This window comes from Haliaeetus leucocephalus, unplaced genomic scaffold (assembly GCF_000737465.1).
Source record: "Haliaeetus leucocephalus isolate CR32 unplaced genomic scaffold, Haliaeetus_leucocephalus-4.0 Scaffold164, whole genome shotgun sequence".
Lineage (NCBI taxonomy): Eukaryota > Metazoa > Chordata > Aves > Accipitriformes > Accipitridae > Haliaeetus > Haliaeetus leucocephalus.
In genome coordinates this window covers 135418-158497 of record NW_010972600.1, presented here as the reverse complement: position 1 = coordinate 158497, position 23080 = coordinate 135418, and the positions used below count along the sequence as shown (strand labels likewise).

Here is a 23080-nt window from a genome sequence, read left to right as displayed (position 1 = left end):
ATACTACTTCTCAGGGCAGAATGGGATGTTAAGGTGAAGATCCTGTAAAGCAGTCAGCCCTTTGTGTGTGGCAAGTGCATGGGATTCCCTTTCTCCCAAACAACTGCCCTGCACCCTGCCTCTTCCATCTCTATCGTGTCTCTTGTCCTTGGGCTGTCTTTCTTGGCTGCCTCTCCCTTCCCCAGGGGCAAATAAGGCAGCACCTGCCGTAGTATCCTCTACTTCTGCTTGGGCTGGGGAAGTGCTGTGGTTATCAAGAGGAAGAGCCTTTGCACCTCTTGTGCCTTCTCTTGTTCAAAATGCTGGCTGCATCTTGAATTTCAGGTAGTTGAATTCCAGCTGGCTCTGGTGTTCTTCCTGTCCTCTGCCCAAGAGGTGGCTTGATAAGGCTGCTGCTCACTTGCTCTTGGCAGGCTAAGAGTGCATTTGGGATTACATTTAGTAACTCACTTGATATCTGGTAACCTGTTGAGATGTGGCAGCACAGTCCTTGGGGGCTCTGTGTCCATGATTCCTGTCAAAGCCATAGTCCCAGGCACTGCCTTCCCAAAGGGAAAAACATCGTGCCCTTGTCTCTGGCTGACCCTCCATCCTGGCAGGATCATAGATGTGGGTGGACAGAAGTCAGAGAAGAGGAAATGGATCTGCTGATTTGAGAGTGTGATTGCTTTCATCTATCTGGCCTCTCTCAGTGAATGTGCCTGCTGCCTGGAAGCCAACAGCAAAGGAGCCGAGAAGCTCGCAGGCTGTGCCGGGACATGCTGGCGAAGGAGCTCATTTGATGGTCCAGGCAGGTGACTGAGCGTCAGTGAGGAGTGCAGGCTGTCTCTGCCATCACTGCTCTGCAGCTGGGCTGTGGAGTTCGGCATAGTGCTCTTGGAGGTTGGTGAGCTGGATGTCTGCCCGAGAGGGACAGCAGTCTCTGCATGCGCAGCCCTCACTGCAGAACAGGGTGGTGGAGAGCCTGGCTCTGCTTGGGGTTGCCCTGGTTCTGGAGCACACCAGAGATCCTCTTTCTGAGCAAAACAAACCTCCTGGAGGACGTGATTGCTGCCCGAGACATGGCCCAGTACTTTACTTCCTTCTGTGGTAACGGGCTCCTCCAGGCAGCTGCGTGGCTGGAGCAACCAAATGCGTGTCATCTACGTGAGCTGCTGCTCCCCTGGGTGTCTGACAACCTGATCGAGCTGGAGGCAACGGAATGCTTGGCACAGCCACGTGACACAACTTGTCTTGCAGAGCACTCGGGTACTGCATGGGCTAGAGCCTCACCTGTGTTCCTGCATTGGCTGTGCTCTGCGGGCAGGCTGCCCTGTGATGAGATGGGCTAATTCTGCCCCCACGCAACACCGGTGGGCATGAGCTGCAAGTGCTCACATAGTCCCGGGGACACCTTGTGCTCAGTGTCCCCTCCCCTGTGTAGTTCTTTCCTACCTGCTCACACTGCAGTGTATGGGGTGAAGACAATCTCCTGCCAGGAGATGACTGATTACCATCTTTTTCAGTTTTGCCTGAGCACTCCACAGTGGGGAGAGGAGGCCAAAAGGCTTCCCCTGCCCTGAAAACCAGGCTTGACACCTGTTCTGAGGGTTTAGGTGGGACAGAAACTGGAGGCCACTTGTTAGGGTAGAAACTTCCAGCCTGGGATTCAGCTGTTTGAGTAGTGACTTCTGAGCTGTTCAGGACTGGGGCCAGCGGCCAAGAGAAATCCAAATCACAGAAGGAAAAAGGCTCTCAAATGCAGATGCAATTTATTGTTATTATGTATTCTTACAATGCTGGAGCTACAGCAAGAGGGCAGAAAGGAGGCACCAGGTTTCAGAGGTAGGGGACAGCAGCAGCAGTTAGGCAGGAGCTGAAAGTGTCCTCCTTGGAGCTGGGGCAACCCTCTAACTCCAGGGCCTGGGCAAAGGAGATCGAGGCATCTGGTATCACAAATGCAAGGGGCAGGGAGGAGGCTGCTCTTTGGATTCCCCTGATCTAATTGTACTGTCTTCCCCAAAGGGCGGCAGACATCCCAACAGCTACTGTCATCTCACTCCAGGCTGTCCTGCTGCTTCCTTTCTAGAGCTGTAGCCACAAGCAACTTGACAAAGGGGTAAATTAGAGCAGCAAAGTGTGGGAGCATGCACTGTGTAAATGGGCACTCCCTCACTTGCACAGGGAGCAAACACAGTCGAGGTGCAATCTCTGTGCCAAGCCCCCCGCTGCCATAGTTTGGCTTTTCCAGACAGAAGTCCTTGCCATGTCCATGAGGATCACTGGAGGATGTTTCCCAGGGAGAAAGGAAGAAAAAGCAGGCAAGCATGGGGCCCTGAAGCATGAGTTTTCCAGGGCAGCAGCTGAGGTGAGAGTAGGGTCATGCTGACTTCATGACACTGTTGACCCAGGCAAGGTAAGGAGCAATGTGTGTGTAGAAACCGGGCCAGTTGTTATGCCTATAGGAGAAGATGCCGTAGGCTTTGTTGTTGCAGACGAGTGGATCCCCAGCATCACCCTGTAAAATGGAGGAGGAGAGAGATCAGTGTTGATTTATGCAGGGTCCTCAGGAAAAGGGTGCATTTGCAAAGAACAGGGAGGCTGCAAGTATCAGAACAGAGCTCCCCTAGGAGAAGCTTGGACTTGCAATAGATGTGGATAGCTCTGGGTCCAGAAGAGACCATTGCCAGTCTGGGACCCAGCACAGGACCCAGCAGAACTACAGCTGGGCAAACACTGAAGGTTAAAGTATTGCTTAATTTCTGCCTTTCTGCTGGCTGCAGAGCACGACAAAATGCACTCAGACCAGCTATGAGATGTAGGGCAAACCCTTCTTCAGCCAAGCAGTTGTCCTGTTGCAAACTCCTAGGTCCTCTGCTGTGGGAAGACAAGGATGCCTTTGTCCCTTCACCCAGGGCTGAGCACAAGCATGATGCCTGCAGTCAGCAGGAATGCTGCTGATCCTCTGAGGGTCTGATCCTTGGAGATTAAGACCCAGGGCACCTCTTGTGCCAGGACAGCAAGAGAGAAGGATGCTGGTGAGGAAGCATGGACTGATGGGGGGGAGGGGGGAGTGAGGCGACAACAGAAAGCAATTTTAGACAGCACCTTTTCAGTAGTTTTTTAGCCCAGATTAGGTTTGTGCCCAGCACCTGGCTAAAACCTCCCCTGCAGCCTTATACTCCCTAAGTCAGAGACTGACCTTTTCAGGTACTCCAGCAGATCCACTGCGGCCACAAATCAAGTTGTCGGCAAGTCCAGGGTAGTGGTTGAGGCAGTCCCTTTGTTTGATGATGGTGATGGTGGCTTCGCGTAATGTGGCAGCAGGTGTTTTGTAGCCCCAGCCGGCTATGCTGCACACAGTCCCACCAGGGACTTTTGATTTTTCAAAGGCAATGGTCCTAACATAGCTGTTGCTGGTGGCATTGCCTTTCAGCTGGGCAAGGGGACAGAAAATACAGAAATAAGTGCTTCGTCTGTAAATGCTTTGTGACAAAGGCTGTCCCCTCCTGCTCCAGGGTTACAGCTCAGCTCTGCATGTTGGGCAGATGGGACCATGCAGGTGCTCCAGGCAGGTAGTTACCTTCAGCAAGAGGATGTCATTTCCCTTCTTAGGATTCATGAAGTCTGGATGGCAGTGATATTCTTGGACTTCGAATGTTTGCCAGCTTTCCTCTCTCCTCTGGATTGTGTGGGCTCCAAGGATGACAGTCAGAGGTTTGTGTCTGGTAAAATCAAGTACAGTGTATGTCATTAGCTTTCTCCTGTCTTCCCTGTTAACATTGAGGCGCACATCCCAGGGGCATAGCCAAGGGAGAGTGGCTGGGCTTTAAAGAAGAATGGTGGGAGCAAGAAGCTCTGCCAGTTAAGCTACCAGCCAAGAGGCAGAGCAAGTTTCCATCTGACAGACTGGAGCTCTGCAAGGGTTACTTTACCTCTAGATCTTGAGCTGAGCGGATTTGGTCCAATGCTGCTGCTGTGTACTAAGATATGTGGACTGTGGGTCCAGGCTTTGTAGGCACCAAGGAGAGATTTCTAAATCAGGACCCTGCTCTGGGCCAATGTACCTTTACTGGCCTCTACATCACCTGCAGAAGGGGCTGCCTTAGGAAAACCAGGAGGGACCCTCGGTACGGGTGGGAGTCCTTTCCAATCTAGCAGGCAGGACTTCAGTGTCCGGGCTCCTGGGTTCTGCTGATCCTCCTTTCTGCTGCTCAGATATGGGGACTGGCCCTGAGGCTGGGTTACTGGCACTGGGGCAGAGCTGTCAGCCCTGAGGAGCATAATAGCTACACCCAGAGTCATGCACATCTAGAAAAGCCCTCTTGCCTGTCCATGCCCCAGTTTCTCCAGCTGGAGGGATGGAAGAGAGCTGGGGAAGCAGCTTGCTCATAAGAGATCATTCATTCTGATAACAGTCTTGGAGGTCTTTGGTGGCAGAAAGGGCAAAGCCTGACACCAGCAATCCCTGCTATGCCAGCAGGTCAGTGACAGCAAGGGAGGAAGCCAGTCTGATTTCTCATTGTTGATGTCTGGGAAGAATAAAATGAGTCGTGGAGGGGGAATAAAAAAAAATAAAGGTAAGTATCTCAATGTGGGCTGGGGAGGGACGTGGGGAAGAATGGCTCAAGGGAGAGCTGCAGACACACCCCTGCTGTTTCACTGCTAGTCCCCACAGCCTTGCCCTGTCCTAGCAGTGCAGCCTGCAACCCCTGCTAGGGAAAGAGTTTGGCCACAGCCATGAAGGAATTGACTCAAACTGTTAGACCTCCATCTAGGAGATGTTACCCAGATCATGGCAGTGCAACAATCTCATCACGCCACATGCTGTACAAACATAGCAAAAACTTACACGAAGCACTGAGCTGCTGTCATCACCCAGTTCGGGGCCACTAGGAAGCCTCCGCAGAAATGGTTGTTCTTTCCTTGCAGATAGGCCACGTAGGGTGTGGAGTGGGTTTTGGCTTCACCTCCTCTATCCATCCGATTCCAGGAATAATCTGCAATGGACGGGACTCAGGATGAGGGGATTGGAGGACACAGGGCACAGGATGCGCTGTCTGGGACTCTTCCTTGCCAGCCCTCTCCTTGCATCCAGGCCACTCTACTTACTGGCTGTAGCCGGGGGGCAGGTCACCAGCAGGAGGGAGAGCAGGAGTTTCTGCAGGTGCTTCATCACAGCGTTCTCTGCTTCAGTGGATCCCTTGGAGGTGAGGCTGCAGCTGGGGTCTCTTCCTGCTCCCAGCAAGGTTTTATAGCCTGAGACTAGACTCCAGGAAACCACAGAAGTCAGACTCATCTGATTAATCTATCTGCAAATTGCATGCCTCAGCGATCTGAGAGGGGAATTCAGTCAGCCTTAGCCTTGGGCATCAATCCACCTTCATCTTGGGCCTGATCTGGGGTATCTGACATCCTTTTAAACCCAGAGCCAATTTTAATCCATTGCCTTTGAGCTGGAAGCTGTAGGGAGCATACCCATCCTCATCACTTTGCCTGCCAGCGTGGTCTTCCCTTGCAGCTCGTATTTGTTGTGCACTTGCAAACTCTCTTGATTTTTATCATGAGCCCTGCAAGAACAAGATTTCTTTCAATTGCAAAAGTTCCAAAGACCATGCAGTGGCAGCTGAGGACCCTCCTGCTCTTTCTCAGTAGGTGTTGTCCTGGGTAATAGAGCAGAATTGGTGTGAGTGCATTTATAACACCACACTGGTCATGGCTATGAGGGCAAGAAGTTGTTATGGCAGCTTTGTAAGCATGGCCCACAGCAGTGTGACTGCTGCTGTTACCATGAGGTCTCTGTTCTGCACCAGCTGCTGACTTATGGCTCTGCTTTGAACAGCAAAAGACACCTTTTTAAGTGTTTCTTTCCAGATGTAATTGTTCACCATTAAATTGGTGAGTTTGCTGTCTCTTACCAGCCAGTGTGAGAGGAGACAGGAGGACACTTCCTTGACCCTGGGTCAGGGGATCACTTTGCCTCTGATGTGTTGAGGGTGGATGGAGGCAGGGATGCAGGTTTGGGATTCTGCCCCTTCACTGGCTAGAGATAACCTGATGACCCAGGGATCTGGTGTCACAAATGTGAGGGGCATTTGTGACACCAGAGGAGACCATGTCTCCCTGAAGCTGGTCTTGTTCTTCTGGGAAGGGTCATGTCCAAGCACATCACAGCCAGCACTGCCCCCACCCTGGCAGGCAGTGATTTTTAAATGCCAAACAAGTGCCAGGTGCCTTTCTGCAGCACATGGTGGGCATCTGCCTTCCCTGGACCAGGCCCTGCAGCAGCTGCCCCTCCTCCTTCTCCAGCCCATGGGGAGAGGGACCACGCTGGAGGAAGGCCTGGTGGCATATCACTGAACACACACTTTCCCCATCCCTGGCCCCTAGGGTGTTCCCTTGTCTCCCCACTGGCACCAGTGCACAGGCTGCAGGGAAAGGTGGAAGACGGGCATGTCTGTGCACTCGCCCCAGCAGTGGTTCCTTCCTTTGGCTGTGACGAAATGTGGCTGATACGTCCCTGCTGCCCTCACTGACTGCCGGTAAATTTGCTTTCCTATCCTCCCCCAGTGCCACAGGGCAAACCCCATTTTTAAGCTAAAAGCTGCCATTATCGTGCAAAGACTGCGTGACAAAGATTTGTACTACACAGATAAGCAGTTGCATCCTTTTTACTTGCAGATTTCCTAGCTGATACCAGCTGTTAGCAGAAGCCCAAACCAAGGACCCTTCTCAGTTTCCCCAGGGTGGCATGGGTGCTGAAGGGGATGTAGTTTCCCCTCATCCCAGGCAAGAACAGGGAGAACGTAAGAGCAGACATCCAGGGCCAGACTGCAGGCCATCTCCTTCTGACAGACGTGGCTAGTGGGAACCTTGGAAAGACAGGGCAAACATCCTGTTCCCTTGAATTGCATGCAGTTTCTGAGTTTCTGTATGTTTAAAATTCCCCGCTGGGTTTCCCTGCCGCAAACCAGTCTGGTCTCCTCTTGAACTTGCACAGACATCTGTCATCCTGCACCAGGGAGTTCTGCAGCTCAGTTATTTACCAATGCACTGTCTCTGCCCCTTGACATCTCCTCCAGGAAAGTGTCTAGCACTCTCCTCATGGCATAGGAGAGATTCTCGTCTCCTATCTGTATACGAGAGATGCTGTCAGAAACTAGCTGGAACAAAGGAGACTAGGGCTCAGGGTTTAGACAAGTTTCTTTAAACTCAGTGCAGGCCATGGAAGTAGGGGCTGGAGCAAGTTATTCAGACTCTAGTGGAGAGGCTGTCTGAAAATGGTACTAAAGCATCCTTTGTGGGGAGAAGCTTGCCTGTGAGTATCACCCGGCTGAGGGAAGAGTTGTAAACCCTTTTGGTTTTGTGCTACTTCTAGAACAGTCTCTGCTTGTGCTGTACTGCTGGGGCTGGGCTTGCCTTCCTGAGAGGGACAGAAATGTGCCAACACACTCTAAGACAGACAGCTACCCCCTTCTCCAGGGGAAAAGTCAGGCTCTCCTGCTATAGTTAGCATGGGAGGAAAGGAGAGAATTGGCATGGGGTCAGGCCCTTTTGTGAACCCAGGTCCTTTATCCACCCTTTCAGTACAATCCTTTCAGAGACTATCAACTTCTCTACCCAGGACATCATGTTGCTGTTCAGGAGATGGAAGACTGTGACTACTGGAGGATGGCAGAGGCAAAGACTGAAAGCACTAGTGTGCAACAGCTGGGACTTTGAGTATGTCTCCTCTCTGGGATCCTAAAGTCCTGTCCCTGGGATCTCAGCCACCACCTGTCCTATGGCCAAGGCAGGGCAGAAACAGCACAGTCCACAAAAAGTCCAGCTCCCTTCACCTGCTGGAGCCTCTTACAGCTGACAGCTGAAAAGATTAGCCTGGTTTCCCCTGTGACCCAGCGTGTTCTCGGCTGCCCTATGTGCCACGATGCAACATCATCCAGGTGAGAGGCCCCTGCAGAGGGGACAGTCATTACTTTGCAGGGAATGGCAGCTTTCGACCCCTGGTACCTGCTGAAACAGCACATCCTGGCTGTCAGCTGCTCCCAGGCAGGTGGTGACGTTGCTGAAGTTAGCGGATGGAGTGTGTGCACACTGCTTTTCCTAGCCCATTTCTACCTGGGCAGTGTCTCTTCTTGCAACACACTCATCCCCATGACTCCAGGAAGGTCAGCTGTAGCTCTTGTTCTCCAAGTCTGCCAGCAATTCAGTGGATGCAGAGCTATGACTGCCTCTGTCCCAACAGGCTGACCTCTCACTTTCACCAGCTAGACCCTCCCTTCTCCCTGGGGCAAGGTACAAGAAAGACAATGTATGCTGGGAAATGCAGCCTGAGTTTACTGTGGGTGTTTTAAGTGCAGCAAGGTTCAAGCAGGGACGGGGTTATCTCTGAAGGAAACGGGGTCCGTTGTAGCACAGCCTCTTTCTGGTGCCATCTGGGGTGATCCCTGCTTCTGCCAGGGTGATTTAACATAGTCCCGAAATGTCTGCCTGAGATGGGCAGGGAATGGGACAGCCAGCAGCCTCAGAACAGAAACCAGGGGATGCTTGTGTGCACCGATCAGGTCACTCAGATTCGCAAGGAGAGGAGGGAGTCAAGCCTTCAGCGGGGGCAGGAAAGAAACCAGTGCAGTCTCCAGGGCTGCACCAATGCTGGAGCGAGTGCTGCTGCTGCTACTTCTTCAGGATTTTTTTGATCCAGGGCAAGTAGTTGGAGATGCGGGTGTAGACCCCAGGTGGGGTGTTGTACCCAAAGGAAACGATGCCTTGTGCCACCTTATTGCATACCAGGGGCCCACCAGAATCTCCCTGAGGACAGATGAGAGACTGGTTTTAGAAGCCTCTTCCCTGTGGGAACAGGTTTCACCTTGGTCCTTCCCTGCCCAGGCACTGCCAGCAGGGCTGTGTTTCTGCTCTGGATCTGCGGCTCTGCTCCTGCCCCACATGCCCACTGAGCTGGAGGAGCTGTCCAGAGCAGATGAGTTGGGGCTCTGCCCCTGGGACTGCACATGGATGGTGGTGTCAGGGCATCCAGAGAACTAGTCCACGTGGGAGCTACAAATCAAATGCTTGTCACCTCTCCTGGGAACCAGATAAATCTGTGCCAGCAGCAGCCCCTGCTACCAGAGAGCCCGCCTGCCCCACAGCCAAGCCCCCAGCCTGTTGGCAGCCCATACCTGGCTGGAATCACTGAGCTCGTGGAAGCTGCCTGCACACACCATGCCGGTGTCGAGATGTGGATAGAAGTGGATGCATTTCCTGCGGCTGTAGATGGAGACTTTGGTTTCAAAGAGCTTGTTGGTTGCCTGGTCATCGTCAATCAGGCCCCATCCAGCTATGCTGCACTTGGTGCCTGTGGGGAGGTCGCTGCTGGTCTTGGGCAGTGGAATGGTCTTGACGTAGTCATTGAGAGTGGCCTTTGCTGTCAGCTGGGAGAAAGCAAGGTTTTTGGAGAAGGCTATGAGCAGAACAGCTGAAGGACACTTTGTGTGCAGAGGTAGGGGAGGTCTAACAGGGCACACAGCACTGGAAGCTCTGGTGAGCTGCTGTGAATAGGGCATGCAGCTCCAAGCCCTGCCCACAGTTCCCTCCCAGGTGCCTCCCATTCCTGCTTGCCTCCAGCTCCAGCACTTATGGGCAGAAGCAGCTGATGGTTTGCAGAAGAAGCTAACAGCAAGAATGTGCTCTGCGTAGATCCTGCTAGACCCACAGCCCCACTCTACCCTCCAACCCACTGCCTGCTGCAGGACTGCCTTGCCTTGAGCAGCATGATGTCGTTAGAGATGGTGTTGGGGTCGTATTCAGGGTGCTGGTAATATCTGATAACTCCCCGGATCTGCTGGGTTGTTTCTGGTTCGTGGATGTTGTGAGCCCCCAGTATGACTGTGGCATTCCTGGCAGTGGCAGCAGAGTGGGAAAGGGGGAAGACAGGTTGGGTCTTACCTGTGTCCCTCCCCTTTTGCAGGCAGGTGGAGAGAGCTACTCAGCACAGGAGGAAGAGGAACCTACTCCAAAATTACTCTAGTGATGGACCTCACAGATTAGGGGAGGAAGAAGGGGATAAAGCCCCTGTATGAAGTACTCACCCCATGCAGTGTGCAGCTGTCATCACCCAGTCAGGGGCCACGAGGAAGCCTCCGCAGGCTAACATCCCTACCTTTAGGTAGGCCATGTAAGGGTGGGAGTGGGGCTGAGCCTCGTGGCCCCCCACAATCTGACCCCGTAGAGCACCTGCAAGACACCCCGCCACAGGATGAGCCCATGGCTGCTGAGGTCAGACCCCAGCACAGCAGCCTCACCCGCAGCAGCTTGTGGTACCCCAGCTTACTGGCATTGGCCCATGCGCAGGAAAGCAGGAGTAGCAGGGCCAGCAGTGGCTGGGGCTGGCACATCTCTTCCCACAGCTGAACACTCCTTCCAAGTTGTGTGGATGTCTGAGTGTCCTAGTGCCCAGGGGCTGGTTTTATACCCTGGGACCAGCTGCACCCAGCAGCCAGGAAACCATGTGCGATGGCCTGATTGTGCTAATCAGAGCAGTGCAGCATCCCTGCAGGTCTATCTGCATCTCTGCTGCCCTGGCCTGCTCACATGCCCTGAGGCTGTGACTGATGAGTGATAGGGCAGGACAGAAAGGCCAAGGCAGAGAAAGCATGGTATGCCACAGTCCCAAAGCCTCAGGGATGCTGACTGGGGGAGGTGTCCTAGGGTATTTTTGAGGTGTGATTTAGCATTTCTCCCACAGTTTGGCTGCAGGACAAATCACATCCACATGCTTCAAAGCATGGTGTCTTTGAGCTCTGGCGATCAGGCTGTCTCTTACTGTAACTTCAGTAGCCTATGCCACTTGCTCCTGGGGATGGTCAGGTCAGTTCATGCTTTGTTGGTAAGTGCAATGGCTGCAGATGCTCTTTCCCCTCTATAGTTTCCCCTCTGCAGCTGGTCTGGCCCTGGCATATCTGTTCAAATGGAACCAGGGGAAGCCTTCACCTACCCTGCTCCGGACTCTCCGCTCTTCCTTCCCTGACCTGAAATTGCCTGCAAACCAGGCTGCAATTGCTGTCTTCACCTTGCCCCTAGCAAAGTGTGATTCGGTTAAATGCTAAACTGAGCACCAATCTTGCTGCACTTGTCCCTTCCTGGTCCTGTGGTTCTGAACAGAAACCACCATTGGGCTGCCTCAGGTGACCCTGTTTCAAAGAGGTGACCAAATCTTTGTGTCAAGGGCACAGATCTGGGGCTCAGGACACCTGCATTCTTCCTACTCCTGGCTCTCACACTGCCTTAGCTGGTGGCTGTCCGCTCTTTCCTTCTGATCTTTGGGCCTCCAATCGCCTAAGCGTGTCCTGCAATGGCAGCTGAGACTGTCCTTTGTAGGAAGAGCTGCCTGACTCTCAGGCTGCAAGCTCAGAGGGAGCTGTGCCATACAGTCCTGTGTTGTTTAAAGTTGTCCTTCCTGTTTGTACTTCCTAGCCCTTATCTACCTTAATTTTCCCCACTGCCAGGTTGTCCCAGTTTGCTGCACTGATTCTAGCAAAAAGCAAAACATAAATCTATTAGGGTTAATGCTGTGTGAAGTGTCTGCTCTGCTCAAGAGGGATTGCATGTTGCATACTGGAAAGACATCTTTTCCATGCTCACAGACTTTCAACAGCTCCTGACTCTGCTCTAGCACAAGAGCACCCAAGGGGCTGGGAACAGCCACAGCAGAGAGGGGCCATAGAGGAGGCGGCAGGGTGCCACACTGGAGCCATGCAGCCTCTCTGCTGCCATAAGGACAAAAGCTGTCATGAGACCACAGCCAGGTTCTGCACTCCTCCACCACCCAACCTCATCCCTCCTATTTTGAGTGTTGGTCAGGATTAAATCTTCCCTCAAATGCTCTCCAGAAATTTTCTCTCAGCTGTGAAGTCCAGCCCTTTCCCTTGCTTTGACCCATCAGCACCAAAGTCTGGCTTAGGGGCAAACCAGCAGGCAATTGGCTGGCCACAGCCACTGCTCATCCCCAGAGGCTGCACTTAAGTGACTAGAGGGACAGAGCCCAAGAGCGTGCTGCTGGTTTGTGCAAGCACTTGCAAGGTAGGGCAGCCAGGTCTCTGGCCAGCGTGCTAGTTGCTAAAGCTGGAGCAGTGCTCTCCTCTCCTCATAACCCCAGTGAAGCTGTGGGCAACTGCTAGCCATTCTTGAGCAAAACAGCTTCCTCTACCGTGCAGATGAACAATTTGCTATTGCAAGGATATGGAGAGCTGGGGAGGTAGGAGGTAATGCCTCCTTTCAATCCCTGGATTACTTTCAATTCAATTCATCTAGGCAGGAATCCTCCCAGAAGCTCTGGCTGAGGTCACCGCAGGTGCTCTGCAGACATCTGGTTTTAATAAGCTAATTTGGGCTTGTAACTGCAGCCAGGAACTGATGAAAAAACACAACAAAGGCAATATAATAATTAGCACTCTGAGGCTTCAATGCTGCCCCCTACTCCCTGCCCCCCCCCGCCCCCGAATCCTTGGTCCTGCTGTGGGAGATTCTTCTATGCAAAGACCCTGTCTGTGTGCCCATTCCCTGGGACACTTTCTGCCAATCCTCCTCAGGGGCCTGCATGTCACTTGAAGAAAATGAGGCTTGCTTTAATCTTAAATCACCATCTCTGGAGCAGTCTCTGCTTACCAGTCCTAATGTAAGTCTGCGAGAAGTGGTTTAAACTCAGCTGTGCCTGCCCAAGACATGATACCAGCTTTGCTTCCTGCTGAGCGTGATTTAAGGTTAAAAAGCACATACAGCTCCAAGGCTCCCAGCAAAGAAGAGTGGATCAGGAAGATCTGTCCTAAAAACCCCTTTGGCATGCAGTAAGGATGCTACTCCGTGGCAGATATGCCCTGTGCGGGCAGTGCTGCTGGGCCTGGCACAAACACAGTGCTGTCATTGCCTCTGCCTGCAGTGTGCCCAGCGAGATGGTGCTGTGTTGATTTTGCCATCCTGGATAAGATGCCCTCCAGAACCCTGCTCACAGGTCAGAGAGGCACAACTCTCTCCCAGACCTTCCTCCCCTGTCTGCTTGAGCCAGTCCTCATTGCTCCCAGCCAGGGCTTGAAGCTGGGGGAGTCTGGGCAAGCTGACAGCAGGGTACCCATGCTGGGGGCACATGGGCAAGCTGACAGGGTAAGTGTCCCAGGAGGGCACCAGGGAGGCAGTGAGGCTGATCTGCCAGTTAGTCTGCATTGCTGGGAGGAGGGCATTTGAGGGAGAAGTACGGTATGAGAATGGAAAACCCCTGAAACAGTTTCTGGAAATAAAATCAAAGTGTGTGTGTAGGTATAAACAAACCAACAGATAAATATATCCCTCTCTGACTTCCCAGAGCAGTCTCCAGCACACCAGAAGAGCTACTGGGCTTGTGGTAGGGCTGTACTAACTCAGCAGGGACGTCTGGGAGCATGGGCTATCCTGCATGCTAGTCCTTGGGAATCAGGGCTTTTGTTTGATTAAAACCTTACTGCCAAACACAGGGGTCCCACTGTGCTCTGATCCCCAGTTTCTCTCTGTGGGCAGCAGCTCTCTCCATGGGTCTGTATCCTGCAGTAACCTTTTGCAAAGGTCTTGCTTTCTTCTTGATCCCAGTGGTGCTGAGCTGCAAGCTCCAAGCTCAGATGCCCAGGGCCTTTTGAGTTTACTTATTGCTCTGTAATGGCTGGTGGGTCAGCAGTACCAGGGCCAGGCTATGCTGCAGACATTAGAAACCAGACAGCAGTTCTCTGCCCCAAACCATTTAGTATTCTTGCATGTAACAGGCAAAGGGGAAAAACACAGGATGGTAAGCCGCAGAGCTTGGGATTAATTTATGCTCTCCAGACACAGTGCAGCAGGACCAGCCCTGCTGCCAGTAAACGCATTGCCCCTGCCCCAGCCAGGCAGCACTAACCACAACGAGGTGTGTTGCCTGCCCTTCCTCTACAGTGCTCAGGTTAGGTTTCAAACCAGCCTGATTTCCTCTGCATGGTGCTCGGCGCCGCACCCTGCCAGCTCCCCCTTCCGCAGGCATCACCCTGCTGTTTACGCTGAGCCCTCCCTGGCCCGTTTCCTGGGTGAGGACTGGTTCCTCCCTGCCATCCCTGCATGAACATGGCAAGAACCAGCTCTCAGCTGTGAGCATGTGGGGACAAGTCTGGTGCTGAGCTAGGCCCTGCCCCAGAGGGTGCAAAGCAATGCTGATGAGCTCATATGAGGGATTTTATGGGTCCTGCACAGGGGACCCTAGGCCAGAGGCTCCAGCCAGGTCTCTGGAGCAGCTTCATGGTCTTGGTCATGCCACACTGACCATGGCTGGCCGTGCCACGCTGGGTGGGAGTGACAGGACCACTGTGCAGCTCCCTTGCTCCCGGGGACATGTCTGCTCACCGGAGACGTGGTTACAGGGCAGAAGATGCTAGGGGAAAGCTGAGCTTGTCCCAGGCACAGTAGGAGAACTGGCGCTGGGCATGGCACTTGGAGACCACGCACTGAGCTGGTCCAGCTTCTCCAGTGCTTCTGAGCTACCCAGGCCAAAATTCAGACCTAGGGAGGAGAGGGATTGCTTCTCTGGCAATTGTCAGTGGGTGTCAGCAGCTGCATGAAATGCCACACTGTAAAGAAGAAGTGAGACTCAGGAGTTTGCATTTGTTGCATGCTGACTCTGGAAGGATGCTAAGGGATAAGCACCTCCAAAGCTCCCATCCAACAGGCACTGAGCACTGGAAACGCTCAGTGCCTTTTACTGCAGATCACCCAAAAGGTCAAAATCTCAAACCTGTCGCAAAGGAAGGAAAGGTGTGACACCATGGGAGACAGGGTCTGGGCTGGCATACTGATGATGTGTTTTATTGGGATGATTTCCAAGTAATTATCTTTTTTGGGGGGGTTGGGCAGGGGCATTTTATAAAGCTGTTTGCTTTCTGTTTAATGTTTTTGCATTGAGGAAATGCAAGTTTCTAAAGAAAAGCCACTTAAAGAAAAAAAATCAACAAAACTTTGCCATTTAAGGTCATTAATATGGTCTAATGGAGATGATCCTGAAACTTTCTATTTTGTGTTTTTGTTTTCCTTCAAATCCAGAGATGCACTGCAGAGACTCTTTTCCTACAGAGACCCACCATCACCACCACCCAATTTCAATGAATTGACACCCAGGCACAACAATTGTGCCTGGGACAATTCTTTGAGCACTGTGAATGGCCAGGTCTCCAGGGTTTGGTGTCAGCCCAAGTCAGAGGGGCCTTGCTGGCTCTTCCCAGCTCCTCTGGGGCCAGAAGCATCCTGCCACTGGAAAGATGACTGCCGGCTGCTGCACAGTAGAAGAGACCAAAGCTAGGAAATGCAACCAACCAACTGCCAGGAGCAATCAGTCATTTTTAAACCAGCACAACTCCACCCTTCCTGGAGCAGAAAAACACCTGCAGGCAAATGGATGCCTTGGCTGATGTTGGGCTGTGCTGGGGCCACACAGCAGGGACAGGATAGGTGGGTGGGGATGTGGGGAGGGAGCCTTGTGGGAGAGAGATGGGGATGCCAGCTGTCCAAGAGCTAGCCTGGGGGTTGCCTGGCTAGCCCCACCAGGCAGAGCTCTCCACAGAGCTTCACCCAGGGATTTTTTTTTTTATCAGAATGTCTGAAAATACAAGGTTTAATCAGGACTGTGCAGCAGCACAGCAGGAAAACCTCAACAGAAATCATCAATATTTTATCTTGCATTTGTAGCTTGCTGTCTTTCCCCTGCAGCTGCTCGTGGCCCCCACAATCTGGAGCTGGACACCCTCCCATAAGCAGGCAGTCTCAGGGCAGGAGTGACCAGGCATGCCACTGGCCACAAACCCAGGGAGCCCTGCTCCAGGCTGCTCCTGCCCTGCTTCTCTCTGGACATCCCTGTCTGCAGACAAACTCTTCCCTCTGGGGCTGAGGTGCTTTTGCCTTCCTGTTGGCCTTGGTAGGAGCAGGCTGTGGAGGGTTCCAAGGCTTCTGCTGCTAAGGTGCCTCATCTCAGCATCTGTGAACACCTGCTATGGCCACAGTTCTGGCAGAGGATTCAGGGGGCTGCAGCTGGCCCCCATACCTCCCTTGGTCATTCCACGCCAGCACTCAGCAGCTATCAGGCAGTTTCAAGTAGATTGTGGTCTTGATTTGAAGGAAAGAGATGAGAAATGTTGCAGGATGGGGTGTCCCTCCCCCGCCCCCCTTCATTTCAAAGAAAGAACATCTGAACTGAAACAGCAGCAAAGGAGAAGTACCAAGATAAAGCTTAGCCTGTGTCTGTGCAGATAGCAATAGGGAGCCACTGCAGAACAACAGGAACTCTCCCTCATGTGTGTGCCCAGCTGAGGGGGAGCCTCATTTGCCCCCAGCCATGGAGATGGGGACTCTCTGCCTCGGGTCTGGCGGCAGCAGCTCTGAGGGAGGCACAGGGCTGGATTTGTGCCAGCCAGTGAGGCCCTGCTCTGCTGAGATGATTGCATGAAGTGGAGAAGACCCAAGTACCCCCAGGCCCCCCCGGCTATGGGACTGTGCCCTGACTTGCCATGAGATGGGAGCAGTGTTTGAGGTGTGTGGTAACTTGGCATGAGGCGGGGAGCTTGGCAGGCTGTTGGGGGACAGAAGCGAGAGGGTGCTGGAAGCGCAGCAGCAAGGGCTGGGACACAGCTTCCCAGAGCCAGCCCCCCCCTCACAACGTGCTGTGAAACTGTGGCATGCCTCACAGGTACCCAGTCCCCTCTGCTATGGAAAGGCCAAACAACACAGGTGCTAGGACAGAGCAAGGAACAAGGTTTTTGTCTCACCAGAATAGCTCTTGACAAAATAATCAGCCCTGCCTTTTAGGGCAGCACCTGATGTGCTTGTGGAAGGGGCATTAGGAAGAGCCTGTGATATTTTGCTGGTCCAGAGGACCTGGCACCCCATGGGTGAGTGTGTTGAGATATCCCAGCTGCTTATCTGCCTCAAACCCTCCTGCCATCAAAAGCATTTGCCTCCTACCTGCCCCACACTCGCTGCAGATCTCCCTGACATAGAGCTCATTCCTGTCAGCTATTTCTTCCCTGAGACTGCTCATACGCTGCCAGCTATTTGAGAAACTACTTAGTGTCCCTGACAAGCCAAGTTTCTTCATCCTCTGATCTTTTAGGGACACCCCACCAGTTCTGTCCTGAGCAGACACATTAGGTGGAGGCTCAGCCTGAAGCAAGTATAAAGCAGGGGTGATGTGCAAGAATCACATTGATCCTTTTGATTCCAGTGCTGTGCTAGGAGCATCTGCCCAGCCCATTTGGGAGTGTGCTCTTCGTGCTGAATGTGCAACCTTGCACTCCTCTTCTCTGGATTGAGCTGCACTCATGGCCCAGCCTTCCTGCTGATTTCCGCTCCTTCAATCTTGGGGTCATCTGCTGACTTTATCAGCATAAGTTTCTTTCCACGCTGCTGATAGAAAAGCCCAAAACAACAGCTGAAAGGGTGAATGTGGAGGATGGAGCCCTCAGCTTTTGATGAAAACCACTCTTGCTTGCACATGACTTTCTGCAGCAGGAACCTCCTTTGCATTTTCCACTTGTCTATGCTGTGATCCAGGCTAGGATTTCTCCACTTATCAAGCAGTGGATGGACTCCCAGGACAATTCCCTCCTTGCCATGCTGATGGAAGAAATCACTGCTCTTTGCTCTCAACCTGGGGACCTCTCCATTGCTTTGTGCCAGTCTGGAATGAGAACATAGGTGAAAGCAGAAAGCAGGGCACAGCTTCTGCTGTGATCCTGAGTTAAAAGGTGCTCTGTCTTTCTTTTCTCTATGCCTCTTTGCAGCTGTTTTGGGTGGGGTCCATCCTGCACAGAAATGTGGTTGATGTTGTAACTTCCCTTTTTCCACTTTGGTAGGTAGAAGTCTCACTTATTTTGCACAAGGAGCCCTCCCCACTACGTACTCCGTGCTGGGCCTCAGACAAGCAGCTGGAGAGCACTGCTAGCTGCTGAACCTCCCTCTGGCAGCAAGAGCCTCAGGCCAGTCATGACAGGTGAGTCACAAGGCAAATTCAACTGCCGCGGTTGGGAATAGCACATTGCAAGACTTCCCAGTTAAGTTTTGCAGATGCAGGGAATAGGTCAATGATAGACATCAATGTAACAATCATGTCAAGACTCCTGGGCTCTGGTCTCAGTGCAGCCCCCTGCACCTTCTGCAGTGCCAGGCAAGAGGCAGCAGATTTGTGCCTCTATTTCCCTGTCTATGACCTAAATAATGGGAAGATCCTGACCTATCTCTAGCAGGTACTTGAGAGCTGAAGGTGGAGGGTGCAGTGTCAGGGCACATGCAGGGCTTTGGCCAGCTGGTTTCCCCTGAACTAGGTGGAGCTGAGCCATAGCTTGAGAAACACAGGTGCCTGGACTTGCTGCATTGACAGGGCAGGACTTGGATGGATGTGTCCTGAGAGACTGGCAGGAGCTGGGCCCAAGGAGAAGCCCAGAGGGGTGAGAGCATGGAGCTTCCTCCTGGAGAAGGATGTATCTGGGCATGGGTCGTGCACAGGGCAGTTGATGAAGAGGCAGTTGCTCTCTGCCAGGCTCAGGCGTGAATTTAATGCCACAAAAGGCAAAACACTTAGTGAGTCAGGCTGTCTGGGTGCTCTTACTAGCACTTGGCGGCTTTGTTCAGCCCAACAGACCTACCCATCAAGGTGGGAGGTGTTACCCCATTTCACCCAGCCTGCCCTGACTCAAAGAGGGGCCTCACACATCATTTCATTCATGTCCCCCACCTTCACAACCACAGCAAAGCTGAGAATAGCCAGGCCCTTACTAAGAAATTATGACAGCTGTTAGAAACTATGTCAATACTCTAGCTCACAACAGGAAACTTTATTAAACAACAGGAAGCCCATGCTCATGCTCGGACTTACAAAACACCTCACCCTCTTCTCCCCTTGCTCTTTTCAGTGCTGCAAGGCTGGCAGACAGGGCTCTAACTCTCATCTCCACGCTGGGTAGGGCTGCTGGGATCAGAGCCAGTCCTGTGTGGCAGAGTCTCACAGCTGTGTCCAGCCCTCAGAGGGCCTTCTCTGCTCCAAACCCCATCTCAACTCTTGCTCCATCGTGCATCCCTTAGCTGCTGACCTAAGCTCAGAAGATGGATGGTCCAGAGCTGAGCTGGCTGGTGAATCGCTCCCTTCCCCTTCCACTGGGCTCTGCACAATACCCTGAGCTCAGACTTGACCTGCTTGACAGGAAAAGTTCCTGCCTGCAGCTGGCTGCCATGAGGAATGTGAACATCATCCTGCAGCACTACAACTTCACAGGCAAGCTGACCAACCGGCAGACTGGGGATGAGGGCATGGGTCTCATCCGCACAACCTTTGCCATCATCAGCTGCATCATCATCCTGGAGAACCTGCTTGTGCTGCTGGCCATCCTGCGGTGTCTGCGAGCCCGCCGCTGGGTCTACTCCTGCATTGCCAGCATCACCGTGAGCGACCTGCTTGCAGGAATTGCCTACCTTTCTAATCTCTGCCTCTCGGGCAAGAAGACCTTCCAGCTTTCACCTCAGCTCTGGTTCCTGCGGGAAGGCATTCTCTTCATCGCGCTGGCTGCCTCCACCTTCAGCTTGCTTGTGACTGCCATCGAGCGCTACAGTGCCATGGTAAGGCCAATTGCTGAGAATGAAGCCAGCAAGACCCTGCGCTTACGCAGCCTGATCATTTCCTGCTGGCTGCTTGCCTTCATCATTGGATTGCTTCCGCTGCTGGGCTGGAACTGTCTGTGCAACTTCAATGCCTGCTCTGTCCTCCTGCCTCTCTACTCCAAGAACTACATCCTTTTCTCCGTGGTCATGTTCAGCATCATCCTCCTGGGGATCATTGGCCTCTACATCTCCATCTTCCAGCTGGTCCAGGCCAGTTCTAGGCAAACCAGTTCTCGGCACAGCCGCAAACGGTCCCTGCGCTTGCTCAAGACTGTGCTGATAATCCTGGGTGCCTTCATCATCTGCTGGAGTCCCCTCTTTGTCCTGTTGCTCTTTGATGTTTTCTGTGAGACCCAGACCTGCACATACCTCCACAGCCTGGACTGGACCTTGGCTCTGGCCATGCTTAACTCAGGCGTTAACCCCATCATTTACTCCCTCCGGAGCGTGGAGGTGCGCCGTGCTGTGGGAAGCCTGCTGTGCTGCTGCTGTGTCAAGGTTGGGCTGTGCAAGCCTGGGAACTGCTTGGTCATCACAGACATCAACTCTGGCTCATCCACAGAGAGCTCCCTGCGCTACCGGGATAGCTTCCGCAGCTCTGTAGCACTGAATGCCCGGCCCAGAGCACCTCTCTCCAGCAACTCCAGCATGATGAGCAATCTCCCCAGCCTCTGAGAGGCCACGGGGAGAGCAAAAGTTGCCAGACAGCCCACCAGGACCTCGTGCTGCTGGTCCTGGCCTGGCAGAACTGTAGCCTACATGCAGCTCAGGCTGACCAGGTGCAGCCCCACCCCAGTTGTTAACTGTGGCCAGGCTTTCCAGTCCCTTCAGACTGGGATGTTGCTTCACTGTGGGTGCAGCATAGGGACAGGCATTGCTCTTCAGATGGGAGTGAAGGATATGGGCACATTTTGGGATTGACGCTTTGCTGAGACAACTGCTGTGCCTAGGTTATAAGTGGACCCTGCTCTGTGTGTGCATGTATATAGATGCTGTACCTGCCCCGATGAGGGTATTTTGCCCCTGGGCACAGTGACAAATAGGGTGGGTATCCCCAACCAGACTGCTCCCCAACCCCTTGGGATCAGGTGAGGCTGGCAGTGCTCCACTGCATGTCATGCAGGGCTGGAGGTGATACTTGAGTCTTCTGCTGCAGTTTACAGCCTTCTGGAACTCCTGTGATGGGCACAGCTGCTGGGAAAGGATGCAGGCTTGATGTCTTGCCAGGGAATTAAGAACAACTGGGTTTGCAAGTGCAAGTATGTGCAGCTGTGGGGCAGCCCAGAGGCCCCTGGCCAGGAACAAAGTGCCCACCTGTAGTGCCACACAAACCAGTCACAGGATAGCAGGGAGCTGCAGCAACAGCCCAATCCCTCACCAGAGTGCAGAGCCTGGGCACTGTGCCTGGGCAAATGCTGTGACAGTGCTTACAGCCTGGCAGCAAGAAGTAAGAGCCCTGCCATGCCTCTGGGCATAGGGCTGCACCTGCAGTGACAGCCCTGACACCACCATGGGCAGAAAGAGGTACCCACAGTGACTGGGGAGTCTGGTACCATCATGCATGGCAGAGCTACCTGCTCCCATCTGGCTGAACCTCTCAGGTAACATATACCTGTACAGCAGAGGGTTCGTAACGCTATGGCCTCCCAGACAGGTAGGTCATGCTCTGGTAAAAATGCCAAGTTCTAAGGTCCCCACACAAGGGGAGGTGCCCACTGTGGTGGGCACGGGAAGGTTGAGCAGCAGCTTGTAGATGGCTTTGCATTCTGTTGTCTCCAGTGGGGTTTGGCTCATACCTGAACAGAAGCAGCAGGAATTGTTTCCTCTTCCTTTCGGGGCCAAAAAGGCTGCATCCTTCCAGAAGACTTTACAAAAGCAGTGTTTGCAACAGAACACATTTGGAAGAATCACTTCAACAACCTGGAACAGAGTCATCACGCAGAGGCAAGAGTGGGGTGGAGCCTGCCCCACGCCCTTCTGAAGGTCAGCACAGCTTGGGAAAGGAATGGAGGGGTCTGATCCTAGCATGTTTTCTCTAAGCATTACCACATTTGGAGAAGGGGGTCACCCATACTCTGCCAGGGAAATGTTCTGAGGGTCTCCACCTCCCTGTGAGCTGGGCAGCATCAACAGCAGGGAAGGTACCTAAGGACCCCAGGAGCCAGGCTCACAGTAGTCACATATGGATTCTCCTTGCTGCCCCAGGGCTGAGCACTGCTGCCCTGACCTCTCTGAATGCCATGCCTTCTCTCCCCTGAGCTTGCAGGTCAGTGACTGCCTGGCTGCAGCCTCTGACGCTGTCAGTTTGCTGGCTGGTATCTGTGAAGTAGCAGGAGAGATCCCAAGTTGCTGCAGCTTCACAGGCAGGAAGCTTAAGAGGTTACCAAGTCATGCACGGACACAGCCCAGCTGGCAGCAGAAACGGACGTTTCCGTGGGCAGGCAGGTAGCTGTGCTGCATGAGGTTGGTGGGGGCAACTGCTCCCAGGGCAAGGCTGGCTGGGGCCAACAGAGGCTTTTGCAGGGCTTGGAGACCTTGGAGACCAGCAGCAGGGCTGGAAGGGCTGGGACTGTGACAGGGGTCAAGCAGCACTAGCAGCTCTGAAGGAGCCAACAGAACATTGCAGAATGCCTGGTGTCACAGGGAAGGGGGGGGCAGGGTCACAATGACACCCACATGCAAGGCCTGTAGGTTGCAGAAGTTCATTGGGGCCAGACTTCATCCCCAGTACCGAGAGGACTGCTCTGTGCTACAGAAAATGGCTGGCTCCAAAATAGCCCCATTCCTGCCTGGGTCTGATGGAGACCCAGTGGGGCCCAGAAGGCACGGCCAGCTTGCGCCTCAGACTCCTGCTCGTCTGTTCCCTAACCAAGTGAAAAATTAGAGCAGTACCCAAATGCCTCCTTTCATCCCAAAGCCATCCATGCCTCCTCTCATCACACAAGGAGGCCAAAGCCACCCAAGCACTGGGGAGCAGGAGCTCCTGAAGACTTAAAACCTGCTGGCCCAGCAGCTCAGCAGGAGGTGCTGAGCTTCCAGCCCATTTGTTTCGCAATAAATCTAGATGGTAAGAAAGCCCCGGTTTGATCTGCTATGATTTTATCTTCCCGCAGGTCAGGTACCCGGTGGCTGCTCCCGCAGGCAGCCGCGTGGCAGTCTGGAGGTCCGATACCGCCAAGGGCGGCACCGAGGTGGCCGGTGTGGGACAGGGCTGCGAGCTGGGGCAGGTCCGGGCTGCCCGCTCAGTGCGCCCCTCGGCCGGGACCCAGCTCGCTGCTCGGCGCAGGGCCTCGCCGACCGCCCCCGCCATGTGCAGGCGTGCGCCCCGGAGCAGGCAAACATTGTCCGTGGGCCCGGGACAGCCGAAGCCCACCGCCCCGCTCCCGGCGCTGCGGGATCCCCCCGCTCCCGGCGGCGGCGC

The 23080-nt window shown here is 53.6% G+C and overlaps 3 protein-coding genes across 3 annotated transcripts; 1 reads left to right on the top strand and 2 right to left on the bottom strand.

Annotated features, from left to right (window-relative positions):
• Positions 1–2359: 2359 nt before the first annotated feature.
• On the bottom strand, positions 2360–5165 carry LOC104829069 (granzyme E-like). Its single transcript, XM_010563114.1, has 5 exons — positions 5092–5165; positions 4832–4979; positions 3563–3704; positions 3182–3415; positions 2360–2497 (listed from the first exon to the last, which is right to left on the bottom strand). Exons 1-5 carry the CDS (start codon positions 5153–5155, stop codon positions 2360–2362), a joined length of 726 nt encoding a protein of 241 aa, XP_010561416.1. The 5' UTR covers positions 5156–5165.
• Positions 5166–8652: 3487 nt separating this feature from the next.
• Positions 8653–10370, bottom strand: LOC104829068 (mast cell protease 1A-like). The gene is made up of 5 exons (XM_010563113.1): positions 10307–10370; positions 10065–10209; positions 9737–9872; positions 9156–9407; positions 8653–8787 (listed from the first exon to the last, which is right to left on the bottom strand). The coding sequence occupies exons 1-5, from the start codon at positions 10368–10370 to the stop codon at positions 8653–8655; spliced, it is 732 nt and encodes a 243-aa protein (XP_010561415.1).
• A 7529-nt stretch (positions 10371–17899) lies between these two features.
• S1PR4 (sphingosine-1-phosphate receptor 4) lies at positions 17900–22571 on the top strand. Its single transcript, XM_010563112.1, has 2 exons — positions 17900–17998; positions 18918–22571. The coding sequence occupies exon 2, from the start codon at positions 19108–19110 to the stop codon at positions 20332–20334; it is 1227 nt and encodes a 408-aa protein (XP_010561414.1). The 5' UTR covers positions 17900–17998; positions 18918–19107; the 3' UTR covers positions 20335–22571.
• Positions 22572–23080: the final 509 nt, after the last annotated feature.

Excerpts from the sequence above, each read along its gene's own strand:
- LOC104829069 (XM_010563114.1), bottom strand. The coding sequence starts at position 5,155 with ATGAAGCACCTGCAGAAACTCCTGCTCTCCCTCCTGCTGGTGACCTGC. Across the intron at positions 3,705-4,831 it reads ACAGCAGCTCAGTGCTTCGT|ACACAAACCTCTGACTGTCA; the intron begins GTAAGTTTTTGC and ends TGATTTTACCAG. Across the intron at positions 2,498-3,181 it reads CTGCTGGAGTACCTGAAAAG|GGTGATGCTGGGGATCCACT; the intron begins GTCAGTCTCTGA and ends TCCATTTTACAG.
- LOC104829068 (XM_010563113.1), bottom strand. The coding sequence starts at position 10,370 with ATGTGCCAGCCCCAGCCACTGCTGGCCCTGCTACTCCTGCTTTCCTGC. Across the intron at positions 9,408-9,736 it reads ACGACATCATGCTGCTCAAG|CTGACAGCAAAGGCCACTCT; the intron begins GCAAGGCAGTCC and ends GCTTTCTCCCAG. Across the intron at positions 8,788-9,155 it reads AGCTCAGTGATTCCAGCCAG|GGAGATTCTGGTGGGCCCCT; the intron begins GTATGGGCTGCC and ends ATCTGTCCTCAG.
- S1PR4 (XM_010563112.1), top strand. The coding sequence starts at position 19,108 with ATGGATGGTCCAGAGCTGAGCTGGCTGGTGAATCGCTCCCTTCCCCTT.